General features: G+C 45.5%; 2 protein-coding genes across 2 annotated transcripts; one reads left to right on the plus strand and one right to left on the minus strand.

The window, feature by feature from the left end:
* The first annotated feature begins 1,845 nt into the window (after positions 1-1,845).
* On the plus strand, positions 1,846-3,997 carry LOC123429567 (transcriptional regulatory protein AlgP-like). Its single transcript, XM_045113593.1, has one exon. It carries the CDS (start codon positions 2,415-2,417, stop codon positions 3,336-3,338), a length of 924 nt encoding a protein of 307 aa, XP_044969528.1. The 5' UTR covers positions 1,846-2,414; the 3' UTR covers positions 3,339-3,997.
* A 12,539-nt stretch (positions 3,998-16,536) lies between these two features.
* Positions 16,537-24,354, minus strand: LOC123429568 (ankyrin repeat and protein kinase domain-containing protein 1-like). Its single transcript, XM_045113595.1, has 9 exons — positions 24,280-24,354; positions 24,113-24,187; positions 23,845-24,018; positions 23,337-23,468; positions 22,723-22,865; positions 19,190-19,291; positions 17,733-17,903; positions 17,553-17,635; positions 16,537-16,966 (listed from the first exon to the last, which is right to left on the minus strand). The coding sequence occupies exons 1-9, from the start codon at positions 24,323-24,325 to the stop codon at positions 16,915-16,917; spliced, it is 978 nt and encodes a 325-aa protein (XP_044969530.1). The 5' UTR covers positions 24,326-24,354; the 3' UTR covers positions 16,537-16,914.
* Between the last annotated feature and the right edge of the window lie 2,121 nt (positions 24,355-26,475).

The following is a 26,475-nucleotide window of genomic DNA, read 5'->3' on the forward strand; positions in this document are numbered from 1 at the left end:
GTGATAAAGGACTTTATTATGCAGTCTGTCGCTTTTATGTCTTCCTCATCGCAGGTTCGTAGAAAGCTTATTTTCCACACACTAATAGATCATACATATTAGAGAGAAATTTTTATTGCTTGCACCGATGACAACTTACTTGAGGGATCTTATTCAATCCATAGGTAGGTATGGTGGAAACTCATGGCAAAACTGGTTTGACGGTTTATGGATGCACAAGTAGTATCTCTACTTAGTGCGGGAGGTTTGGCTATTGTGAGGTGGAAGCAATCGTCACATGCTAAGGGATCTCTAATCATATAAAATTGTTCGGAGCCAAGCAAACACAATTCATTATGATGTCTTCCTTGTCCAACATCTACTTCTAGGCATGCAATAGTTTAGTGAGTGTTCACAATCATAGATGGTGTCAGAGATGATATATTTATATGTGAACCTCTCCTTCTTTATCACTTCCTGTTAATTGCAACCATGACCAAGGTCTACGTTTGTCTACCCTCAACAAGTTTCAATCCTCATTCTTTTTATATGTGAAGTCATCACTTCCCATAAGATCATTACATGATCTTTCATGCTTTTGTTCTATTCTCACTCTTTTGATCATGGCAAGAGGCAAAGCCCTTCAACTAAGACACTCTTTATTATATGGCTCACGAGCTTGAATACATCAGGGGTGACACAAAGCAAAACTCAAGACTAAAACACTAAGAATTTTACTCTACTAGAAAAAGAGAAAACTGAAAAGGAAAAGTAAAACAAAAGGTAAAGGCAAAAGATGTGATGGTGATACGATACCGGTGCAACTCCTCCAAGCTTGGCACAAGCCGATTGCCCATACCCATGTTTAGTTGTCTTCCTTTGGCGGTGATGGTGGAGGAGTTGTTGAAGCAGTCTTGAGCTTGTTTAATTTCCACTTGAGCATAAAATTATGCTCCCTCAGATCATCATTTTTCTCTTCAAGCTTCAACACCCTTTGGCATAATTCCTGCTTACTCTCCTACAAGAAACGTGAAGGGATAAACAAGGTCTTAGGCTTCTTCCTTGAGTCAGGGAGGCTCGACTTCTTGAACTCCACATGCATGCGTCCAGGTTGAGGTAGAGGAGCCTCCTGTTCATCGGAACTCGTTTGTTCATTCCCCTTGGGATCATAATCTTCTTCCTCATCAGTGGTCCAGCCATATGGATCAAAGTCCCCATAGACCTTGGGGTTAGCAAGGTAATCAGCCACATAGCTCTCCCCCTCTGAATCCCGAGAAGACATCTTGACCTAGATCTGCGGCAGAAAACAAGCTCGAAACGAAAAACAGAAGAAATCTGTGTGATGCAGGGGTCAGACCAAACGGGAGTATATATAATGATTTTTTCCAGACCAGAAGGAGTACCCTGCATGAAAACGGAGTCCGGGAGGCGCATGAGGTGGCCACAAGCCCTCACGGCGTGGCCAGGGGGTGGTCTCACGCCATGCATGCTTATCGCCTCCTCGCGCACTTTCCGGACTACTTCCAATTTTTTTATTTTTTCAAATATTCTAAAACGGAGAAAATTTCCTACTGGAAAAGTTTTGGACTCTGTTTTCTTACCGAATCACATACCTCTTCGTTTTCGGAGTCTAAAACAGGCTGATAAACATCCCTTAGGTATTCCTCCGGAGTTATGGTATTGATGATATCGCTTTCAACATTTATGGGAGTACCTGAGATATAATGCTTGATTCTCTGTCCATTTACAACTCTCGGACAATTACCTTCCGTGTTGTTGATCTTGATAGCACCGGAATGATATACTTCCCCCACAACATATGGACCTTCCCATTTAGAGAGAAGATTGCGTGCAAAGAATCTTAAACGAGAGTTATATAGCAAGACATAATCACCTACATTGAACTCAAGCTTTTGTATCATCTTATCATGCCACCTCTGTGTACCAGCGAATTTCGCTAAATTCAAACTGGGAATGACTCTTCCATCTGTCTTTGGACATCCATAGGATGCACAGGCGTCTAGGTTTTTAACTGAAGAAATCCTATTTTGTGGACTGACAAACTGAAGACGTTCTACTTCTTTTCTTCTTCAGTTAAAAATGCCTCCCAACTAAAACAGCTGGATTTACGATTAGGAGCGCGTGAGATCGCCGCAGCCGAGCTCAAATCCGTTTCCAGCTCCAATCCGAGTTCGGCAAGAATTAGGAGCTCTCCCTGAAGAATAAGCAGCTGGATCAAGGAATGAGCGCGTGAGATTGCCGCTGGCGAGCTTGAGTTCGATCCCATTTCCAGTTCAGCCGGCGGAAGTTCCAATCCGAGCTCCGCAAGAATTAGGAGCTCTCCCCTGAATAAATGGGCGGCGCCGGTGGGAGCAGCAGCTCCAATTCGATCTGTTCGCCCACCTTCCCGATCTCCAGACCTAGACACACCATCGATGGCGGCGAAGATGCTCCAGCTCCGCAGCGCCGACGGCAAGGTGCTTGTCGCCCCGGCGTGGGACTATCGCCCGGCCGCCTCCCAAGCCCTCCCGCTGCAGATGCGGGTCCCGTCGCGCGCCCTGGAGAGGGTGCTCCAGTACTGGACCAAGCACAGCCTGGCCAAGGCCACCGGTGAGTCCCGGGAGTCCCTCGCCCGCTGGGACGCCGACTTCCAGCGCCGTCTCGAGGAAGACGGCCTCGCCAAGGAAGCCGCCGAAGCAGCCCAAGAACTCCGCCGCCACGGCGTCCACCGTGGAGGGCGTCCACGTCGCCACGCCGCCACGGCCGCATCTGATGTCGCGGCTCCTGCTAAGGCCGCCCGTGCTGATCCCGTCCGCGCCTGGTGTGGACTCGTTCAGCACCTCAGGGGTGTCAACCCCGGAGAACGCAGCCCCGCCCCGACGGCGTCCAGCGCCTTCGGTGCCTCCGATATCGCCGCCGCCGCGCGCCCTGCGCCTGTCACCACCTTGCCAGCCGCTGCTGGTACTGAAGCTGAACCTGTTGGTGTCCGTTGCGCAACTGCATCTCGTGCCCGTGGACGCCAGATGGCTGAAGACGAGGACTCTGCTTGCCACCACCGCAAGCGCCCGGCTTCCAAGAACTGCTCTTCGATGCCTGCCAATGCCAATGCTGCTGCACCCGGTGTGAAGAAGGTCTCTCGTCCCGTCGCTTCCAAGGCTTGCTCCTTCCTCGGCTCTACACCACTTCCTGCCCCTGCCACTACTGTGAAGATGATGACTCCAGCAGCTTCAACTCTGCGCGCTAGAAGGGGCATGGGGGAGCTCAGCTGCAAGATTCCACAGCAACACCGTGTCACTGCTGCAGCACCAAGGAAGCAACCAATTCCTTGCTTGAGTCCAGTGGTATTACGCCCTCGCTAGTCTTTTAGATACCCAAATCATTCATACATGAGTTTCATTTAATCTTTGCATCTCTAGGTTCTGCACTTACTTACCAAGATTCCTAGTGTCCTTTGAATCCCGTTCAGTCATTAGTAATTTTACAAGAGTGTCAGTAGAGTCTCCATCTAGCTAGGCAGCAAAAACCATGTTCAGATGCCTACGACATAGTTACACTACATCCACACCTGGTCCTAAGTTAAGGGTTTAAGTGAATAAAGGGCATTTTCAGTAAATCAAAGTTAAGCAGATGAGCCAAAAATGGAAACTCATGTACTGCAATTCCGCACGAGACAGCGTAAAACGCACTCGCTGCAAAATGAAAAACGCCCGTTTGCTACCCGGCTTGTAGCAGGAAAAAGGAGTAGAATTGAACTTGTCGATGCACACATAATCATGTGAGCTGCCTAGTGTCTGGAGACTATGTTGACTCTCCTGTAAGATTAATGTTGGCTGACTTGGATTCTTAGGCATTGGCGTCTTGGTGAGTTAAAGTTGCAGTTTCCGACGAGTAACATTGGTTATTGAGCTCTTGTGTGTCTGTGTGGGTGAAGCTTTGAGCTAGGCAAGTCATCAGTGTATCGACTATCAAGTCGTATTGTAATGAATATCAGATATTAATGAAATGTTGTTGGCCTGAATTTGTGCAAATCATTTGAATAACTTTCTGTATATATATTTGTTGTATGCATCTATGCCTTCTTAAAACATTCTGCTGCTGTTCTAGTCGGAAACGTGTACTGAGTTTGAGCGGTGAACTTACCTCTGATTTCACAATGCTTCGTTTGAGTGGTGAACCACATAACCATGTTTGGGATAGTTATTGGTTAGAAGATTTTTTTGGTTTAAGATACTTATATTATGGGATGGAGGGAGCAGTTGTCCAGAATGTGAAAAAGGTTGCATCATATTGCAGCTATTTGACAAATATGTTTGGCTTTTCTCAGATCATGTGAGCTTTCCATTCAAATTATGTTCAATAGCCGTCTTGCATATCCAGAACCCCTAAGAAATTTTCATGTCCATTTGAATATTACAAATTCCACTATGTTAAAGTTACCCAGTAGGCAGTAACCCAAGGGACCTGGAGTGGATTTTTTATGTGGATCTAAGAACTAAGATCTCAAGCGACTACAACTTCTGTTTTTATCTGTCAAACTCTAAGTATGCAGTTTTCATCAACTTTTGTGGATATTGTTTTCATTAAAGTTTGTCGTATGTAAACTCTGAATCTCTAGTGGTCACTACGCGTCTACGCCCATGGGAGACTGCAAAATAACTCGTCTCTTATTTCTTTTCTAGCTGGTTACAGTTTGATGATTTTGTTGTGCTCAAATGGCAAATCATACCTTGTTAGATATGTTTCTCTCTACAAGCAAGGATGATGCAAAGAACTGTGCATCCTGAACTATTTCTCTGAATCCATGTGCAATCCCTTATTTTCCACCACGAATACATTTTCTCCTCAGTTATTTCGGTGATTGCAGTGTCTTCAGAAACTTCTAAAACAGAGTAACGTTCTTGTTATTTTATTTCAGAGAAATTAGCAGGAATGCTGCCAATTCGTTAGGCTGAAAATAAATTATATGTACAAAGATAATGTTGCACCATGCCTGCGTGGGGAATGCATGCATTGAAGCTTCTCCATCGCTAGCTCCACTGCATTTTTCTGCCTTGGTGTTTTATGATGAAACAGTATCCAGAATTTTCTGAACTTCTTTTTCCTAAATCTGAACACCAGCCTAGCCTTGTTTGTCCGAATAACAAGATGAAAATGTTACTCGTAGAATAATAACACCAGCCTAGCCTAGGTTTGGCTTCTCTCAGAGACTCAGATCATGCTAGCTTTTCAATCGAACTATGTGCAACAGCAGTCTTAAATATTCAGACTAATCTTGGCATTGCTTGGAATCGTTGGATCTGATTGGTCATTTTTATGGTTGCTCAAAATTCTCCCTTTACTTGTGAAAATATGACGAGGGAGACCTGTTGCAAAAACCCATTGGGTAATCATCGCGTGCCTTAGTTAGCATGGAACATACACGTTGAATCAGCAACATGGCAAACCAATTTAAACTGTCAATTCCCCCCCCCCCCCCCCCCCCAGTGTATCCTATAATCAGCAAGATCCTCTGTAAAGTTTGTCCAGTAGTCCATTGTTTATCTACATTTCAGAGAACAAGGTGGTTTATTATGTTGTTGATCTCATTGTAAAATGCAACCTGCTACTGTTGCATGGGTAATGTATATGGTGAAGCTGCATTTTTTGGCACCCTGGAGTATAGCCACACCTTTCCGATGATGAAACATAACATCGTGATCTCCAACATCTTTCTGATGACTACACCCGCTTTGTGTTGCATTTTCACTAAGTCGAGAGAAACTTTCATAAAGCACGCTAATTTAAATGTAGGGTCGCTGAAACTACTACATACTCCCTCCGTTCCAAAATATAAGACCTTTAGGGATTTCATAAGGAGACTACATACGGAACAGAATGAGTGAATCTATACTCTAAAATATGTCTATGTATATCCGTATGTAGTTTATAGTACAATATCTAAAAGGTCTTATATTTAGGAACGGAGGGAGTATATATCATAGTCCTAAACTCCTAATACAGTGTAAAACACTCGAAGAAACAAGTACAAAATTAAGATACTGTTGTGCGAAATGGTGGTCTAGACATCATCAAATCCAGAACGCACCGGGCAAAGACGGAGAACAGTTAGGCACGAGGTAGGAGCGGCCAGGTCAGCACGGCGTGACGACGAGGTCGCCGTTTTCGCAATGCTTAGCGTGGAACATGGTCACATGGAGCAGGCACTTTCCACGCCTAGCTTGTGCTCCCTTGGCGACCGTCGCCGGCACGACCTCGACGAGGCAGAACCGCCCATGCCCGACGTGGACGGGTGTGCGGCACCCGAGGCTCACCGGTGTCTTGAGGAACGTGAGCTCCTGATCGCAGATCTTCCACGCCGGCGCCGGCACCGGCCCCTCGACGTCAGCGTCAGTGATGCCCGGGACGTCGCAGGAGCAAAGGTAGGGTTTTCCTCGATCCCGTCATCGGTGCCGTCGGCCTCTCGGATCCCGATCCACTTGCCCAACCCGCCGTCGTAGTACCCCCGGCCATGGAACGGCAGGCACCAGTCGCCGCGGCGCGCCAACCGGCAGCCCGTCACGCCCGTGGTGTCGAGCGAGAAGGTGAAGGAGGAGGACGAGGCGAAGACGGTGAGGCCATCCGGGTGCACCGCGTGCGACTTGACACGGGCGTGGTCGCCGGTGGCGTCGAGCGCGAGCGACCTCCGAAACATCTTCCAGACCCATTCCTCGTCCTGCTCCTCGTATACCAGGTAGCCCGGCGTGTCCTCGGCATGTAGCACCCACATCTTGTCGCCGACGGCCGCGGATTGGTGGTGACGAGAGGGAAACCATTCCCTGGCCTCTATCACGTCGCCATCGGGCTCGTCGTCGAAGGGGCCGGGGGGGAATTCATGCGGAGGCCGCCCGCCGTCCAGCATCCCCGTCTTGGTGTCGTAGAGCAAGGTGAGGAAGTAGTCACTGCGGCAGAAGAGTACAGAGAGGGTGCCAGAGTGAGCCGTCATGACGATGCTGCTGCCGACGGCGTCGAAGTGCGTGTCGTATGTGCCCGTCAATGAGACGCCGAAGCGGAGGACTCGTCCGGGGAGGCGGCGCGGCGCCGCGTCTGCGACGCTCGCGTGCTCGTCGAGGAGGTCATCAACGTCGAGCTTGTAGATACTGTGGCTCGCCGGGCGGCTCTCCTTGAGCACCACGTACAGATGGCGGTGGTGTAGATTGGACTCCGCCGCTGCCGCCGTCTTCCTGCCGTCAGCTCCGTTGGGCCGGGCCGTGTCGTCGGCGGTGGCGTGTCAGGGTCGAGCTTCCCTGTTTCCCTGTGCCGGATGTACCGTTGGTGGCCGATGGAGCATCTAACGGTGGAGAAGCAAGGATACCGTTTCGGATTATGAAGACTGCGAGCCGTTGATCTGAAATCAAACGCCAACGCGAGCTGCCCGCGTCGTTGTTACCTTTCTGACAACACCACTACGTCAGTTTCTTTTACTTTACTCCCTTTTAGGCTCGAGGGCTTATTTAAGCCCCGATCTCCAGCCCTATGAGGCATGTAATAGATTACTATCTTCGAACCCTAGCCGCCGGTGGCGTGCTGAACCCATTTTTCCCGAAACCCAAGCAATACATCCACCCTTCGGCCTACGATTTGCTTGTGAATTCGCTTGTTGATGCATGTTCGGCTGTTCGTCAGTAACCAGTTCCTGACAATTGGTATCAAAGACCAGTCGACTCTCAGCTGGTGTGGTTGAGGGAAGAAGAGGAGGAGAAAGAGACGAGATCCAGATCGGGAAGAGCTTGGATCCGAGGTTGAAGGTACGGAAATCGACACCCACCACCCTCCTTTGTTTCTGTAGCGCCATGACAGAGCAAGTAGCTTCTCTGGTAACGGCTGATCTGCAGCTAGCCTTTTTAGAATTAAATATTAAGGCCATCCAGATCAATAGAGAGGAAGATAGGAAGGAGTTTCAGGATTTCCGCACCATGGTGAACAAGAACTTTGCTACTATGCAAAATAATTTTGATAAGATACAGGAAAACTTCAGAAGGCTGTTGGTAGAGCCTGGATCTGATGAGGGCCAAGTGGAGCGCTCTGAGCAGGGCAGTGCTCAGATGAAGGGTCATGAGGCACTACATCCTGTGATCCCAGCAAGTATGCCCAAGCAGTTGGTTCATAGTACTCCACCATCTGTGCAGGGACAGGACAAAGAGGCACATGTGGTTGTAGGCTCAGCTGTGTTAAGAGATCACACTTGAAAAGAGGCCAATTTAGATGGTACAAGCAAGCTGCCTTACAGACACCCCAATTTCACAAGTAACAGGCGGGAAGGGACTAATCCAATGGGTCATCAGCAACAAGTGAACATTCCTACAATGGAGATGGGAACCATGGAAGAGTGGCCTGATGGTCAAAGGCAGAGACTTTATTCTCCTATGGAGGGTAGAAGGCCTGTGCTTACAGTGAAGCCTGCTAAGTTAAATATTTCTGAATTTGATGGACAGGATCCCGAGGCTTGGATTCAAAACCTAGATCAGTATTTTGCTGCTTCTAGAACTCCTATTGAGCACAAAACTGAATTGGCACTATCTTATTTGCATGGACCAGCTGTTCAATGGTGGAGGGGTACTGGGTATGCTCCTGCTAATGTGCCTTGGCACAAATTCTGTTCTTATCTATCAGAAAGATTTGCTATGGATTCTTCTTGTGATATTGTGAGCTCCTTTCATGTTGTCCATCAGACTACTACATTATCAGCTTATGTGGAACACTTTGAGTAGTTAATGAATGTTACGAGGAGAGAAAATCCTGGTATTCCTAACAGTTACTATGTAACTAGTTTTGTTGCTGGACTCAACACTTATATCAAGAGCCATGTGGAATGCTTTAAGCCTAAAGATATGCAAACTGCAATATGGTATGCAAGAAGAATGGAGAAAGCACAACCACCAGTAGTTGTGGGACACTCTAAGAATTATGTGCCACAACCTAGGAGGCAGGTGACTTTTGATCAACCTAAGCTGGAGGGCAACAGTTTAGTGCAGAACAGAAATACTGTAATTCAGCAAGCCAAGCAAAACCAAGTTTGCTATAAATGCAGAGAACCTTGGGTTCCTGGTCATAGACAGGTTTGTAAAATGAGTCAAAAAGCTCAGATTCAGGCCTTGCAAGCAGTTGAAGAAGGACTGACTAAAACCATTTTTGTTACTGATTTTGCTGACCCTGATCTGGAAAACAAAGAACAGCTCCCTGAGGATGCCATTCTCCAAGTTTCTATGCATGTTGCTATGGGAATTGGAGCAGTGAAGAACACCTTTATCTTGACAGTGAAGGTGGGCGACATTTCTGCAACAGCTTTGGTGGATAGTGGCAGTACCTCTACCTTTGTGTCCCTTGAGATGGCAGCCAAAATGAAAGTTCAACTCAGACCAACTACCAGAGTAAGAGTGGCTGTAGCAAGTGGAGAAGTGTTGTGGAGTGAGTTCATAGTGCCAAACTGTCCTTATGAGATACAGAACCAGAAATTCAGTGATAGTTTCAGAGTTCTCCATCTCAAGGGATATGACATGATACTAGGGGTGGACTGGCTCAAGAAATACAGCCCTATACACATGGATTTCATCAAAATGGAAATGAAGGTGTCAGTGGGACAGGATCAAATAATCACCTTTCAAGATGAAACAGTCCCAAGGGCTCAGCCTGAAGAAACTAAGGATAAAGCTAATACATTGATGGAACAAGCAGTGTGTGGATTTGTTTTATTTACCACTTGTGTTGTGGACACAACAGCTGTTGCTAAGGAATTACCAGTGGAATTACAGGATTTTCTGCAAGACTATGAACTACTGTTTCAAGAACCTACTGATCTGCCTCCTAGTAGGCCTTGTGATCATAGGATTCCACTTGTGGATGGAGCTAAAGTAGTAAACCACAGGCCTTACAGAATGCCCCATCACCAGAAGGACACATTGGAAAAAATCATTAAGGAACTTTTGAAGTCTGGGGTGATCAGGCCTAGCACTAGCCCGTTTTCATCCCCTGTGTTACTCGTGAAAAAGAAAGATGGCTCTTGGAGGCTATGTACTGACTACGGGAAATTGAATGCAATCACTATTAAGAACAAATACCCCATCCCAATAATTGAGGATTCGTTGGATCAGTTAAAAGGAGCTAAGTTCTTTTCCAAGATAGATCTCAGAAATGGATATCACCAGATAAGAATAGCAGAGGAGGACATCCACAAAACTGCTTTTGTTACTCACATGGGCTTATTTGAATATCTAGTGATGTCATTTGGTTTAACTAATGGACCTCCCAGTTTTCAAGCATTGATGAACTTACCTTTTGGAACGTTGAAGTTTGTAGTGAAATTCTTTGATGACATTTTGATGTTTAGCTCCTCATTGAAAGAACACAGAGAGCATCTCAGGCAAGTGTTCAACATTTTGCAAGAAAACAAGTTATATGCTAGACTGGAGAAGTGCGCTTTTGGAAAAACTGAAGTGGAATACTTGGGCCACATAATTAACCAGGAAGGAGTAGCTACTGACCGAGCTAAAATCAAGGCCATAAGGGATTGGCCAGCACCTAGCAACATCACTGAATTAAGAAGCTTTCTGGGCCTGAGTGGATACTACCGAAGATTCATCCAAGGTTATGGGATTATTTGTAGACCATTGTTTGACTGCTTGAAGAAAGATGCTTTTCAGTGGGGTCCTGCTCAACATGAAGCTTTTGTTGTGGTCAAGGACAAGCTTACTCACTCTCCAGTCTTAATATTGCCTGATTTTTCCAAACCATTTATTCTGGAAGTTGATGCTTCTGGGTATGGATTGGGAGCTGTCCTGATGCAAGAGGGCAGGCCCATCTCTTATTTTAGTAAGACCATTGGTCCTAGAGCAGCTGCACTATCTACATATGACAAGGAGGCCATGGCAATTATTGAAGCTGTTAAGAAATGGAAACCTTACTTTTTGGCTACTGCTCTTGTTATCAGAACTGATCAAGAGAGTTTGAAGTACATCCAAGATCAGAAGCTCACTCAGGGAGTGCAACACAAGCTGCCTCTTAAGCTGCTGGGGTACAATTTTACTATAGAATAAGAATACAAGAAGGGAAAAGAAAACAGAGCAACTGATGCACTGTCCAGGGTTAAACATTTGGTATCTATGTTAGTCGCCAGCAGTACTACTCCTACTTGGGTAGCAGAAGTGATCAAGAGTTACAGTCAGGATCCCAGTGATCTGTTACTAAAGATTCAGCAAGTTCTTATTATTTTAAGAATGGAATTCTCAGGTTCAAAAACAAAGTAGTGGTGGGCAAAGCAAATGTGCTGAGACAAGAATTATTACAAACATTTCATAGCTCTGGACTAGGTGGTCACTCTGGAGAAAGAGCTACATACCAGAGAATAAAGCTGGTGTTTCATTGGCCAGGGCTTAAGCAGGATGTAATTGCATTTGTCAAAGCTTGCCCAGTGTGCCAAATTAACAAGGCTGAGCATTGTCCTTATCCTGGTCTGTTGGAGCCACTCCCTGTTCCAGATTTTTCTTGGGCTCATGTGAGCATGGATTTTGTGGAAGGTTTACCTGCGTCAGAGGACAAGGACCTCATCCTGGTAGTTGTGGACAGGTTCACCAAGTATTCTCATTTCATTGGGATGAAGCACCATATTACAGTGGAATCTGTGGCTAGAGCTTTTTCTGAAAATGTGTTCAAATTACATGGAATGCCAGTGGTGATTGTGACTGATAGAGACAGGATCTTTACTAGCAATCTGTGGCAGCAACTCTTTAAGACTTTGAAGATCAAGTTACATATGAGCACTAGCTACCATCCTTAGTCTGATGGCCAAACTGAGAGGGTCAATCAGTGCTTAGAGAATTATTTAAGATGCATGTGCTTTCAGCAACCCAAGAAGTGGCATGGCTGGTTGGCCTTAGCTGAATGGTGGTATAATACCAGTTTCCACACTGCATTACACATGACTCCCTTCCAAGCATTGTATGGTTTCCCTCCCCCTCTCGTAGCTGAATCAACCCTACCTGATTCCATCTCTGTGGATTCAAATGACTTATTGCAGAACAGAGAGTTAGCCTTGGAAGTGATCAAGCAGAACTTACTTAAGGCACAAGCTAGAATGAAGTGGTTTGCTGACAAGAAGAGAAAAGAAAGGGAGTTTGCTGCAGGAGACATGGTGTACTTAAAGCTACAGCCCTAGAGACACACATCACTAAGCCTCCACAGGCATCTCAAACTCCATTCCAAGTTTTATGGGCCTTTCAGAATTCTGCAGAAGATTGGTGCTCATGCTTACAAGCTGTTATTGCCTGAGGGATGCAAATTGCATCCTACCTTTCATGTGAGCCAGTTGAAGAAACACATTGGGCCTACTGTTGTTCCCTCCAAAGATTTGCCCTTAGTGGGTCCAGATGTAGTAATTAAGATGGAACCAGAAGCTGTGTTGGAGAGGAAGTTGGTTCCCAGGGTTCAGGGTGATATAAGCATCCCTGTGGTGAGGTGGCTTATCAAGTGAGTGAACATGCCGGTAGAACAAGCAACATGGGAGGACTCGGCATTTATCTAGAAGATTTTTCCTTCTTTTACAGCTTGAGGACAAGCTGCAGCTCAACAGGGGGGAATTGTCAAGGTCGAGCTCCCCTGTTTCCCTGTGCCGGATGTATTGTTGGTGGCCGATGGAGCATCTAACGGTGGAGAAGCAAGGATACCGTTTCGGGTTATGAAGACTGGCGAGTCGTCAATCTGGAATCCAACGCCAACGCGAGCTGTCCGCGTCGCTGTTACCTTTCCGACAACTCCACTACGCTAGTTCTTTTACTTTACTCCCTTTTAGGCTCGAGGGCTTATTTAAGCCCCGATCTCCAGCCCTATGAGGCATGTAATAGATGACTATGTTCGAACCCTAGCCGCCGGTGGCGTGCTGAACCCATTTTTCCTGAAACCCAAGCAATACATCCACCCTTCGGCCTACGATTTGCTTGTGAATTCGCTTGCTGATGCATGTTCGGCTGTTCGTCCGTAACTAGTTCCTGGCATGGCGTACGCGCGCGATGGAAGGATCATCCTTGACTTGGCAGCGCCCGAAGTGGCAGCTGCTCGCCACCGGAGGTGGGAGAGAAGGGGCTGAGATCGGGCCATGAACGATCGCAACATCGTGGGAGGAAACTCAAATTGTGATAGTCCGCCAGAAAGGAAAACAAATGATGCGATCGTGATTCGTCTTGGGTTATCGCATGCTTTAAGGGCAGTACTGGTCGTCGGCGCGCCGGAGAACACTCGCGCCGGTCGCAGCGCGGCGGTCAGATCTGCGGGGCACACCGTTAGATATATCCATACAGTGCATTTTTTTCTCGATGCAGCAAATTTCGGTCACGACGCAGCAACTTTTGTCAACGGTTGCAACAAAAATATAGTTATAGCAAAAAATATCTACGTGACCGTAGCGAAAAACGAAGCTGATGATGCGTGCTAGCAAAACAAAATAAGGGTTGTAGCAAAACAATACGGTGAACTTGGGTTGCAACTCTGACGAACGTGTATGCAACTTTTTTAGTGAACGGTTGCAGCAAAAATGGATACCAGTTGTAGAAAAAAATAACACAATTTTAGCAAAAATTAAACGTCGGTTGTAACAAAAAATCCAACAAACTCAAGTTGCAACTAACCATGGATGCAGCTTTTTTAATCGACAAAATATAGCAAAATGGAAAACATTTGAAGCAAATTTAGACGTGGTTGCAGCAAATCTGAATAAAAAAATGTTGCATGCCTAGCCAGTCTGCGCGCGACCGGCCGAACGATTCGACCAGCGCACCACGTGGAAGCGTTTCCCGTGCTTTAATTGGTTGGGATTGTACAAGTCTTCCTATATACAGTACGTAGTAGGCACTAGAGCCGGCTGATTTCGTTACTTTCCCTATTATTATTATCACATATTAGGAAAGGCAATATTGTAAGTTTGCAACGGGTTTGCTAAAGCTCAATCGACTCCGACTTAACCATTGGATCTTGAAAAACGTTCTAAATCAACCTATTGATTTCTCTCACCCATAAACCGCCTCCTCTTCGCGCCACGTGTCCTAGTAAAGCCCACACACCGCACCCTCTTCAAGTTTATCTCCTACGCAATCTCCCTCCTCCACCTGTTTCTCCCCTTTTCCCCTTCTTCTCGACGCAAGCACAGCAGCGCTGCGATCCAGGATCTCGCCGCCGACGAGAGAAAGTTGCAATGTGAGTCCGGCATGGCGACAGATCTGCAGTGTAGCAAGCTGCACGCGACCCGTGGAGCCGAAGCCCATCGATGTTGTGTTGGAGCTCCCCAGGGCTGCGATGGAACTCGGTTGGAGTTGCCATGGAGCTTCGTCGGAGCCGTTGGTGTTGCGTTGGAGCTCCGTCTGGGCTGCAATGGAGCTCGGTCGGAGTTTCCATGGAGATTCGTCGGAGCCATCAATGTTGCGTTGGAGCTCCGTCGGGTCTTCAATGAAACTCAGTCGGAGTTGCGATGGAGCTTCGTAGGACATGTCGGTGCTGCATTGGAGCTCCGTCGAGGCTGCAATGGAGCTTGGCTGGAGAGTCGATGTTGCGTTGGAGCTCCATCGGAGCTGAAATGGAGCTCGTCGGACGCCCTCGGTGCTGCGTCGGAACTCCGCCAAGGCTTCAATGGAGCTATGTTGGAGCTGACTTGCTCGCTGCTGTAGTGGAGCTGTTGTGATCCAACGGCCACCAGCACGCTAATCCAAAGACTGAACAGGCGAATGATTTCTTAGAGAAATGCTGATTCATAGCAGCCCCCTTGGATCTTTACGCGGAGATTGATGCCGGACTGAGCAATGTCCAATGGCCCTCGCCACACTCCTTCCCACCGCTTGCAGCACTTTGTCTCATCGGTTGCAGCATCCTTAGTTTGGTACCGGTTGCAGCATATCATCTCACCGGTTGCTATGTTTGCCCTCATCGCCTGAAGCACATAAACCCATCACTCACAAGTTTTGCCATCGTTGTATGGAGCTTTAAGTCTCATCCAGCTTTAAGTCTCATCAACGGTAGCATCCTTCGTCGCTGCTCAACATCTATCATGATGTCTAGCATTCTTGTTTGCAGCATGTTGCACCACCAGTTGCAACATCTAGTTAAATCGTTCATGGCATCACAACTACGTTGATATCACTTAACTAAGACTTAGTCAAGTCTTAGACGACTGAGCTCTAGTCAGACCGACTGGAGATAAAATCCATGTAAACGGAATGTCATAGGAAAGAGAAAATTGAAAGAAACAAAAAAGGAAAGACAAAATTGTAATTTCTATTTCTTTCTAGGTCATTTATTCAGTGTTGTAATAATTTTGATACTCCCTTCGTCATAGTTTAAAAGACGCGGTTCCATTTACATGCATTTTCAAAATAAAAAAGGGTTAAGGCACGTGACATTTACTACTTAGTTAATTAAGAGTGCTAATAGCCTACATGCATAGTGAGAATGCGAAACGAAAATGCTCCATGCATGAGGACTTCTCATTTAGTGGTTGTGTGAGTTACTGTATACTTCACCATTCGTAAATACATAAGACATTTTAGAGATTGCACTATAAACTACATACTCAGGCTGTAAGTGGGACCGTCTGCGGGAGGCCCGCACCCGCCCCACTTTTGCCGCATAATCTATGTGGGATGTCCGCATATGCCCACATAATATTCCGCGGTACAAATGGGTTTAGTGGACATCCCACATAGCATTACACGTAAATGTTAGACTCAGTCATGTTATGATAGAATACCGGTGTTGTGCATGTAGAGTCTAAGCGTGCAAGCTAGAGGAGAGTGCAGCCGGCGAGGTCGAGGTTTGAAGGGACATGCATCAGATGGTCTTTATTCTGTCCATAGACTAAACGAAGTCAAAATCAAGGTATGTGTTCGAGTCAGCGTTGTCTGAACGGAGGCCTCGTTGCTCCGATCATCATCCGCATATCCTCCTGTGTCATGCCGTTGGCATGAACGGCGTTGGAGGATGAGCAGGGGTAGAGGATGGCCTGGAGCACGTTGGCGAGCTGCTCATGGTGTCGCACGTCGGCCAAGGAGCCGAGGCGTCGGTGTTCAGATGAGTGTTGCGGCGAGTGCATGCAGCGTTCGAGGTCATCAGCCGCACTCTGAACGGTGCAGCAGCTCCTCCAGCCAGAGCTGAACAGTGGCAAGGGCTAGCATCTTGCCGGGGCAAACACTAGCATCTTGCATCTGTTGCGATTGTTGCTTACCTCGGTTGCTGATGTGGGCATAAGTGGGGTTTTGTGGAATGACCCGCAAGTCCCGCATAATTTTGATGCTTGCCCACGGTTGTCCACGAATGCGACTTTTGCGGGCTTGGCCGCGGGCGCCGCAGGTAACCCTTGTCCACCTGCAGCCTGACTACATACGGATGTACATAGACATATTTTATAATATAGATTCACTCATTTTGCTTCGTATATAGTCTTGTAGTGTAATCTCTAAAAGGTCTTATATTTAGGTACGGAGGGAGTATTATCTTTTCAAATAATTAGACGTCGTGCGGTTATTATATGAGCACTTGCAAAGAAAATTAAAACCAATCATGATTCACCTTGGTCCTAGAGATTGATTGTTCATACACACCTTCTAAACTGTGATGAAGGGAGTATAAAATGTCAGCTTCTAATACCGTCACCGGGATCCATACCTCCGTATATACATGCATAGATGATAGCGTATAAGAGCAAGCCAAAATTCAAGTCATTTGCTACCAACATGACCTGTCTCGGTAAAGATAACAAACTGCACTTCCATCTAAGGGTGTTATTACTCAAACATCTCGAGGGCGCGGCTCCACACTAGTGCACGAAAGAAACTTTGCGGGCGGGGAAGGACTTGAAAAGAGGATGGCTTTTTTCACGAGAGGTGTTTTCATGCATCTATCTCCAGCACAAGTGCAAGCTCAAGCTCATGTTGCCTTGGTGTCGCCTTTCGATATCTTCAAAGATTCCATAGCTTCCCTGCATATCACAGCCACAATCAGTGTTTGATACTAGCATTAGTAAAGTTTTTAGTAATAAGCGACCATGAAGTAAGCACATAAGAGCAGTCAAAATAGTTCCAGTATATAAGAGAAAGGTGTAACAGCACCCGGGTGCCTAGGCACCCCCTATAAACAGTAAAATAAAAAAATAGAAAAAAAGTTCAAAAAAATCTAAAACTTTGTAACATATAAGATGGTCAAACTTTGTAGGTTCTTACAAGTTTTCATGCCAAAATATCATGTAGAGAAAGGTGTACGAACAAGTTTCAGATTTCAGTGCTAAAAGAGCTCAAAATTTGAAGTACTAAAAAGTTTTTCCTCCATAGAGCTCCTCAAATCTTTTTTTGGCACGAAAACTTGCAAGCACCTAGAAAGTTTGATCATCTTTGATCTTGCAAAGTTTCAGATTTTTTTGATTTTTTTGATTTTTTTTCTATTTGTTTTGATGTTACTGTTTATAGAGGGTGCCTAGGCACCCGGGTGCTGAAAATCCACTCTCAGTGTATAACTAAAAGGTGCTGAACACAAACATGCATGCGGCAACAAAAGGGGTATATGGATACCGTAATGCACATCCCATCTCCTCGGCATTCTCCGGGTCCAACTTGAGTCCATCAAGAAGGGCCTGGCACGCGTTCTTGTAGTCCTGGTGATGAATGATGGCCTTGTGAACGAATTATTCAAATACAAAAACAATCTGCATTGGTAAAATATGAAGTTGCCAGCAGGGTCTTCAACCCCACCTTCAGTGACATCAAAGCTGCACCCTGCCGGTAGCAGGCCTTTGGCCAGTCAGGCCGCATTCCTCTGCAGTCAAGAGCGTCCAGCAAGGCCCTCTGTCCGTCACCCATGCGGAGCAAGCAGAGGCTCCTGTTTGAGAACAAGGTTGCATCATTAGGGTCATGCTCTATGACCTGCATCCAACAAGTTAAAGACGATTTTCTGAGTATCGAAACAGATACGAACTTGTGAATAGGAAATCTGCAAATGGTGCTCATTGACTAGTATTAGTGCAAGATATTAATGAACCATGCAAATACCCTGATGTTCTTGAAAAGAAGCCAATCTCAGAAGCTTTTTCATATATAATTCATTAAATATAGGACAATACTGAAGTAAAAGTCAATTGTGGACCAGTTTTAGGTCCACACAAGACCAGTTGTCTTGTACTGGTGGCTTGCTTACCAGTATTCGAGTTGGCAGGGATGGAGGAATGGGAGATAAGTTACTTTTGGAGTACAAGATTCACCTTTTTAGCATCATTCTATGGAAGCAGGATGGCACAACAGAATAGATAAGAAATGACCAAGGCAGCAAAAAGAAAGACACAGCACAGCTAGTATTTGGATCCTTTGCAGCTGCAAGACACAGTAAGACAGCCCGACCCCCCTAAGTTGTTGACAGTGGCCTTGACGCACAGTTACCGAGAACAGAGCAGTGAGCCAACCAATCGAGCAGTAGGTTCACTGATTTCTCCATCAGTCCAACTGGTAGTTCTAACAATTGGCGAGCTTTTAGAAAATTGTACTTGGTGGTAAATGTATCTGCAGTAATGTTAAGATCCAAAATAGCTTATTGGCCCTGAAAAACAAGATTATCTAAAAATAGGTTCATTTGCACCTCCCACATGCAATGCAGCATGTAAGGATAAGGCAGCAGGTCAGAAAATTCAATTATGTCCTCTCCAAAGAACAATCAGGAAAGAATGCGTTCTAGTTTTTCGCAGCTGAACTGTTGAGGCTGGGAAATGACAAATTCCTGCCAGAATACCAGGAGCCAAATCGGACAAGGAGCCAAGGCATGAATGCATGATGGGGCTGGCACACAAGGACCATCAGCTGGCCAGGAGGATAGGTCACTTACCATGAGTTAAGAAAGTTGATGGGGCTAGCGCACAAGCACCTGGGGGGGGGGGGGGGGGGGGGGGGGGGGGGAAGATAAATGATTGTGTTCGTTTGGAACAGGCAGAGACAAAGAAAGAGTTCTAGTTTTAGGTTTCAAGTCTTGATACAACTATACAAGAGAAGACTATTGAAATCTGCAAGCAATGACCAAGTTTCCTTTTCAATAAGTAGGCCTTCCCATTTGGCGACTGAAACATAGCTAGAAGCCTGTTTAAAAATCTCCAGGTTCACGTGTTTTTTTTTCTGCCAAAGAATTAGAAGCATGAAAGAATATAAAATATAACATTGTAACATACCTTGGTGTACCACATTGTCGCAGAAAAATAATCTTTATTCTCAATTGCTTTAATCGGAGATGACTTTAGCTTTGCTATTTTCCCCATAGTCGCATCTTCATCCTGAAATATCAAATAAGATGGAGACATGAGTAATGAATAGAAAAATGCTTTAATAGTAAAGAAAATACATAGGGCTGTTCTGTAAATATTTGGGAAAACATGGTTTTGATTTGGCAAAAATATAACTATCGACATTCCATATTGTATAAGCATAATGTTTAGACTTCCAATCATACAACATCCTCATCCATGCTCAGTTCTGTAATGAATATTATCGGGTCATTAGGCTCCTATACCAATCAAAACTTTAAGAGCATCTCCAACAGCCGCACTATGCACCACGCCCAAAAAAGGCGTTTGCCGCGCGCGCTTCGGCAGGTTTAGCGCGGGGATAGGCGCTGGCTCCAACAGCCGCGCTATAATGCAGCGCGCGCGCGCCGCTCCAGCAGTGCCCAAATATGCAGCGCGCGCACAACATTTTTTTACAGTAGATTGCATAAAATAAAAACGATATAAAGTTATTTTACATATATTGCAACTAGATAGGTAGTTCGAAAACATAGATAGATAGTTCGGTGCTAGATAGTTCCAAAACAAAAAACTAATCCTAGTCGCTCCAGTCATCTGCACCATCATCATCGGTCGTTGGTGTCGTCAGATGTTGACAGCCAGATGTCAAACCAACGCTCATCTTCTTCAGTGAAGAAGGACCTCCCGCCTGCATTGACGAGGTCGGCCTGCGCACACGCCAAAGCCTTCCGACGACGCCTGTCCAACCGCTCCTCGCGGCGCCGGCGCGTGTCCTCCTCGCGGCGCCGTTCCCAATATTCCTGCTCGTAGGCGACGTCCTCCGGGTGGTGCCGGCGCCACTCCGCCATGACCCGCTCGTCCTCCTGGGCGACGAGGAGGCGGCGCTGCAGTGCAGTGTGCTCCGCACGGTCTTGTGCGGAATTTAGACGAGGCGGCGGGGCGAGGTCTAACGCCTGCTGGAGCGTGTGGACGTCCGGGAAATTCATTTGGAGGTGCGGCCTGCCTAGGCGCCACGCCGCCGCGTCGAACGCGCGGGCGGCCTCGTGGCCGTGTCGTAGGTTCCGAGGCTCAGCCGGAGATCGCCGGAGCATATCTCGGCGTAGAACCGGCCGTTCAGGCACTGGCGGACGCCGCGGTAACTCGACGCAGAACGGCGGCGCGGCGGCATGGTGGCGCGTCGGCGGCAGCGTCGGCGCGAGAGGCAGAGGAAGAGAGAGAGCGATGGGGCGGCGGCGCGAGAGGCAGAGGGAGAGAGAACGCGCGCGACGATGGCGCGAGGAAGCGGCAGCGCGCTGGGCGCGCGGGACGCGGCGCCGCAAAAATGGGGCGCAAGCTGCCACCTTTTCGCGCGCGCGCGCAAGCGGTTCCCGCGCGCGCGGTTTTCCCGCCGCCGCTGGAGCGCGCCAATCTGTCCCGCGCGCGGTAAAATGCAGGTTTAGCGCGCGCGCGCCTTTTTGCGCCGCCGTTGGAGATGCTCTAACAAGCAGTAATATACTATACTACCTCCGTCACGGTTTAGAGGGCACAGTTAAATTTACGTGTATTTCCATAATAGACAAGGTTTAAGGCGCATTGCATTTACTCCTAGCAACTAATTAGTACTCCGTTGTACTACTTCTATATGCATGCGTAGTGTGAATGCTATTTTTTAACCCATCTTAAAGCCAATCAATAACCACCTAGGTTCCAGAGAATTTCCAATCACGCCTTCTAAACCGTGACGGAGGGAGTAACAAATATTATTGGGTAATAGGCCCTAATACCAATTGAAACTTTAACAACCAGAAATGTAGTCTCTCATAAATTTGAAAAGTTCCCCTTACACATATTTTTCTAGTGTAAGTGTGCAACCCCTTTCATCTCCTATTTTCTATATAATTTTAAGATTTAAGATAATGTCACAATTAATAACTCCCTCTTGTGCACATTGATAGTAGATGATAGTTTCGAGCAAGATAAAAAAAAATTGCCATCATTTCCCTTAGTATGCCTAGTATGGAATGCTGGAATCTCATGACTTGATTTTCACATGAATAGGTGTAATTCCTGCAAAAAAAATACCATATGTATCCATTTCAAACAGGACCTAAATATGTGAAATCAAATTGGTCAGCATAAGAAAAATATAGCTAAATTTGAACTGTTTCAGTTTGACATGTTTTTTTTTTCAAGAAAGCGCAAAGGACCTTTGCGTTTCATTATATTGGAAAGATAGAGTTTGTTACAGTCCTCCTAGGAGGCAGGATACAAGCATTCTAATGCTACTTAGTGTACATCCCATGTCTGCGGTAGGATAACCCGAAGCCCTTTGGCTCCAGCCCTTGCCCATAAGGTAGCCTCCTCCTTGATTTTTGACATTAGTGCAGCAATGGAGGGTTGTGCCCTGTCAAAAACGCAATCGTTGCGGTGCTTCCATACCATCCAGGGTAGGAGCAGGGTGATGGATGCCAGCCCTTTTCTCTGTGGCTGGGGGGTGTTGTGTTGCGCGCGGTTCCACCAGTCCAGCAGCGAGTTCTCCTGGTTGGGGCATTCTACTGGCAATCGAAACCATGCGAGGACCTCGTGCCAAATCTGTTGGGTGAATGGGCATTCGATGATGATGTGGTGGATAGTCTCAAAGGCCTGGTCGCATAGAAGGCATCGTGGATGGTGCTGCAGGCCGCGACGGGCGAGTCGGTCTGCAGTCCAGCATCTGTCCTGCTGCGCAAGCCAGAGGAAGAACCTAACCTTTGGCGGCGTCCATGCCTTCCATATCATCTTCCAAGCAGGCAGGTTACTGATCCATGGAACGTGGCGAGGTAGGCAGACCGTGCTGAGTATGTGCCCGTGGTAGTCCATTTCCATATCAGGCGGTCGGGCTCCTCGGTGAGGATGGTGTCCGCGATCATCTGCCAGAGCTGGAGAAACTGCCCCATCTCGTGTATGCCAATGCACCCAGAAGAAATTGATCAACACATGCAATTCACACTTTGAAAACTATAGATGCATGAAAGCACGTATAGTAGCTTCCACAGAAAACAATAGTGGAGATTCCAAACGAACATTAAACATTACTCTTGCATAAAAATGGAGATTATAAGCTACGGTCCAGACTATAGGTTTGAGAACACAATGTCACGGACTTCAATAAAAGTAAAATGAAGCATTAGTGATTCTTGTAACAGTTGCTCCCTAGGAGATCTTGAACAATAACAAATAACTAGAAAATTAGACAACTAGAAGCAGCGAGGAAGAAAGAAGTAACAAGCATTTGAAGATTTAATTGTGCTGCAAAGAACAATGATCACGCATACTAGCAAAAGAACAAAACAGCTTCGAGAGTACCAAACAATAACTAGAATGGAGCATGAGAACAATACAGTTAACAAACAAATTGAGAAAAGGCAAACAATTCAAACTCTATTTTTTGTTTACATTTGAACATGTAACTTAAGGAAGAAGTAGCATGAAGTTAAGCTTACATATGCATTATGCTTCAATAAAGTCTTCATAGCACCGACTTGTTGTTCCTTAGTAGCAAGATGCAGCGGTGTCCCAATCTCCTCAGCTATTGGGTCAACATAAGCTCCCTTTGCAAGCAAAAGTTCTATAATTTCACAATCTCCTGCATAAAAGAAGCAATATGAAGGAACTTATTACATAATAAGATGACAAGTTTTTCTCTGACAATCTTCTTTATTTATTTAGCTGGCTCCTGGCAGACCTCAGTTTCCCCTGCATATAGCCATATAGGCTACCAAGATCATGCTAAAGGGGTAATGTTCCACAGGAACAAGAACTAAACCTACTCGTCTAGCCAGATAAGTCGACTAGACCAATTACTGTTGAAATCAAGCAAAGGGAACTAACTATTTCACTTTTAAGGGTGTTGTAACTGTCAGCTGAATAGAATTTAACCATCGAATTTGGAGATAACCTCCTTGCATACTAACCTAAGGGAAAGAAAACATAAGTTGCCCTGGAAGTTTGGTCGAACAAACCATAGTAAGAACATAATACAGCCACAAAATATATAAGAAACAAAAAGAAATAAACTGTGGTGCACGAAACATAGATGCATATGAATAGAGAGGACCTATTCCAGCAGCAGAATGTAGAGGGGTTAGCCCGGCCTCATCAGCTTTGTCGGGATCAGCACCATGATCAAGAAGACACTTGACAATAGCAATCTTTTCACTCATCACAGCATAAACAAGAGGTGTTCTACCTGTCAAGCACACAGAGGCCGAGGCTTATTTGACGCAAGTCAATTCAGGATCAGCAAAGAAATGTACATCTGAAAATTTCTCACCAAACATGACATCTAGAAATATGACAGCAAGATTACAAAGTAGGGAACGAAAGATGCATGAAATTCAGGTATCACAGAAGCTAGAATGTGGAGGTCGCTGAGGCACTGTTTGGAAAACAGGACTAACTATACTTCACTTTTAAAAGTTTTAAGAGACCCATAAATATGCAGAATCAACTGTGGAGCTTTAGTTTCGGTCTCTGTGAGATCAAATTGAAGTTCTAATGGCACCAGTAATTCCTTCGGGGCATTTTCATAAGTGCAACTAAGCAACGTTTGGAAAGGAACAGACCCTTGTCATCGGCAGCATCGACATCGACCCGCAGCACCCCGGCCAGGTACCTGCAGACCTCGAGCTGCTCGTTGGCCGCGGCGAGCTGCAGCGCCGAAAAGCCGCCGTCGGTCCTCGCCGCCTCCACCGCCTCCCTGGGGCAGCCCATGCCGTTATCCAGCACCCACACCACCCCTGCAACCGCCCCCCAAAACAAAAAAATCAGAGCTCGGAGGAACGCCAAACAGCCGGGGGCCGAAATCGGGAGGCGGGTGAGGGAGAAACTCACTCTTGAGGAGGGGGAGGTCGCCTTTGAAGGCCGCGTCGAGGAGCGTGTCCTGCATCGAAGAGATGGCTCTCGCGACTGCGGAGACGGGGAGGGGAAGTGAGTGAGCGGATTTAGCTAGGGCTCCGTGCACGGTCGAGGCGCGGGTTCGTACTCGGGGAGGCGCTTACCACCGGCAGCGGAGGGGAAGGTAGGTGGCTGCGGCGGCGCCGCCATGGCGGATCGGTCGGGGAGCGAGAGGAGGGGAGCGGTAGGGTTTTGGGGATTAGGGAAGAGGGAAGAGGGGTGAGAGCGAGCGAGGAGGGGGAGGGTGTGAAATTTCGATTTGAAATCCCGACCCAGGGACAAGTCTCCCCAGGGCAATCCAAAGGATTTACGTGGTTTGCCACTGTGAACTATAAAAACAGAATAATTTGTGAAGATCTCAATGAACAGCATAACTCTTCGACTCTAAAAAATCTGAAAAATTAGAAAAACATAGATAATTTGCATGAAAATGCTTTGGAAAAAATTTAGATTTTTTTAACTCTCGAGTAAAATCACATAATTCAAAATTGAACGCAAATTTTTTGTTTTTGCACAGAATCAAACAAACAAGTATACATACTATCCCGAAGGCTTTACTTGGTACATTATTAAAATAAAACACAAAACATAATTACTACAGTATCTTAATCATGTGAACACAAAAAACATAAAGAATAAGTATTGGGTAGTCTTTCAACAAGTGTTTTTCTTTAATGCCTTTAGCTAGGTATGATGATTTCAATGATGTTCATATAAGAATAATAATTAAAACATGCAAGAGAGCATCATGAATCACATGGCAAGCACATTTAAGTCTAACCCACCTCATATGCACAGGGATTTTGCAAGCAAATAATTTATTGTAGCAAGAATCAACTTGCATAGGAAGACAAAGCAAGCATAACTTTAACACTTAGAACACATAGAGAGGAAAATTGATATTGTTGCAATGCTTACAAGCATATGTTCCTCCCTCATAATAATTTCCAGTAACATCATAAATAAATTCCACAATATAAATATCACATAAAGCATTCTTTTCATGATGCACAAGCATAGAATTTTTATTAATACCCACACAAGGAAAATTCTTCTCATTCAAAGTAGTGGTAGCAAACTCAACAAAATAATTATCATGAGATACTTGATTGATATAATCCAAATGAAAATTAAAATCATGATGACAAGTTTCATGATTATCATTATTGTTTATAGCATACATGCCATCGCAATAATCATCATAGATAACAACTTTATTGTCATAGTCAATTGAAACCTCTTCCAAAATAGTGGATTCATCACTAAATAAAGTCATGACATCTACAAATCCACTTTTATCATTACGAAAAGATTCAGCGCCCTCCAAAATGGTGGGATCATTAGCACCTAGAGTTAACACTCTTCCAAACCTACATTCATCAATATAATCATCATAAATAGGAGGCATGCTATCATCATAATAAATTTTCTCATCAAAACTTGGGGAACTAAAAATATCATCTTCATCAAGTATAGCATCACCAAGCTTGTGGCTTTGCATATCATTAGCATCACGGATATTCATAGAATTCACAATAACAATATTCTATCATGATCATCATTCAAGAAATTCACATTAAGCATTTTTATAAATTATTCCTCTAACAATTGAGCACAATTTTTTGAACCATCGTTTTCACGAAACACATTATAAAGGCGAAGGAAATGAGGAAACCTAAATTCTATTTTTTATAGTTTTATTTTATAAACCCAAACTAGTGAAAAACAAGAAACTAAAATATCTAATTAAAATATCTAAAGATATACCTTCAAGAACTCACCTCCCCGGCAACGGCGCGAGAAAAGAGCTTGATGTCTACTATGCAACTTTATTGTTGACGTTGTTGGGCCTCCAAGTGTAGAGTTTTGTAGTACAATGGCAAATTTCTCTCAAGTAAATGACCTAAGCTTTATCAATCTATGGGAGGTGTAGGATGAAGATGATCTATCTCAAACAACCCTACAATCAAATACAAGAAATCTCTTGTGTCCCCAACACACCCAATACAATGGCAAATTGTATAGGTGCACTTGTTCGGCGAAGAGATGGTGATAAAAGTGTAGTATGTATAGTAGATATAGTAGATATATGTTTTTGTAATATAAAAACATCAAGGTAGAAAATGGAAAACAACGAGCAAAACGTTATATAAAGGCTTGGAAATAAGGCATATGGTTCATACTTTCACTAGTGCAATCTTTCAACAATGCTAACTTAGTAGAATCATATGATCATCCCTCAACATGCAACAAAGAATCACTCCAAAGTTCATAAGTAGAGGAGAACATAAGATAAAATT

The sequence above is a fragment of the Hordeum vulgare genome, chromosome 2H (assembly GCF_904849725.1).
Source record: "Hordeum vulgare subsp. vulgare chromosome 2H, MorexV3_pseudomolecules_assembly, whole genome shotgun sequence".
Taxonomy (NCBI): domain Eukaryota; kingdom Viridiplantae; phylum Streptophyta; class Magnoliopsida; order Poales; family Poaceae; genus Hordeum; species Hordeum vulgare.

Coding starts and splice junctions, on each gene's coding strand:
- LOC123429568 (XM_045113595.1), bottom strand. CDS start 24,325: ATGGCGGCGCCGCCGCAGCCACCTACCTTCCCCTCCGCTGCCGGTG. Junction 24,188..24,279: donor CTTCCCCTCCGCTGCCGGTG/GTAAGCGCCTCC, acceptor CCGTCTCCGCAG/TCGCGAGAGCCATCTCTTCG. Junction 23,469..23,844: donor CGATGCTGCCGATGACAAGG/GTCTGTTCCTTT, acceptor TGTGCTTGACAG/GTAGAACACCTCTTGTTTAT.
- LOC123429567 (XM_045113593.1), top strand. CDS start 2,415: ATGGCGGCGAAGATGCTCCAGCTCCGCAGCGCCGACGGCAAGGTGCTT.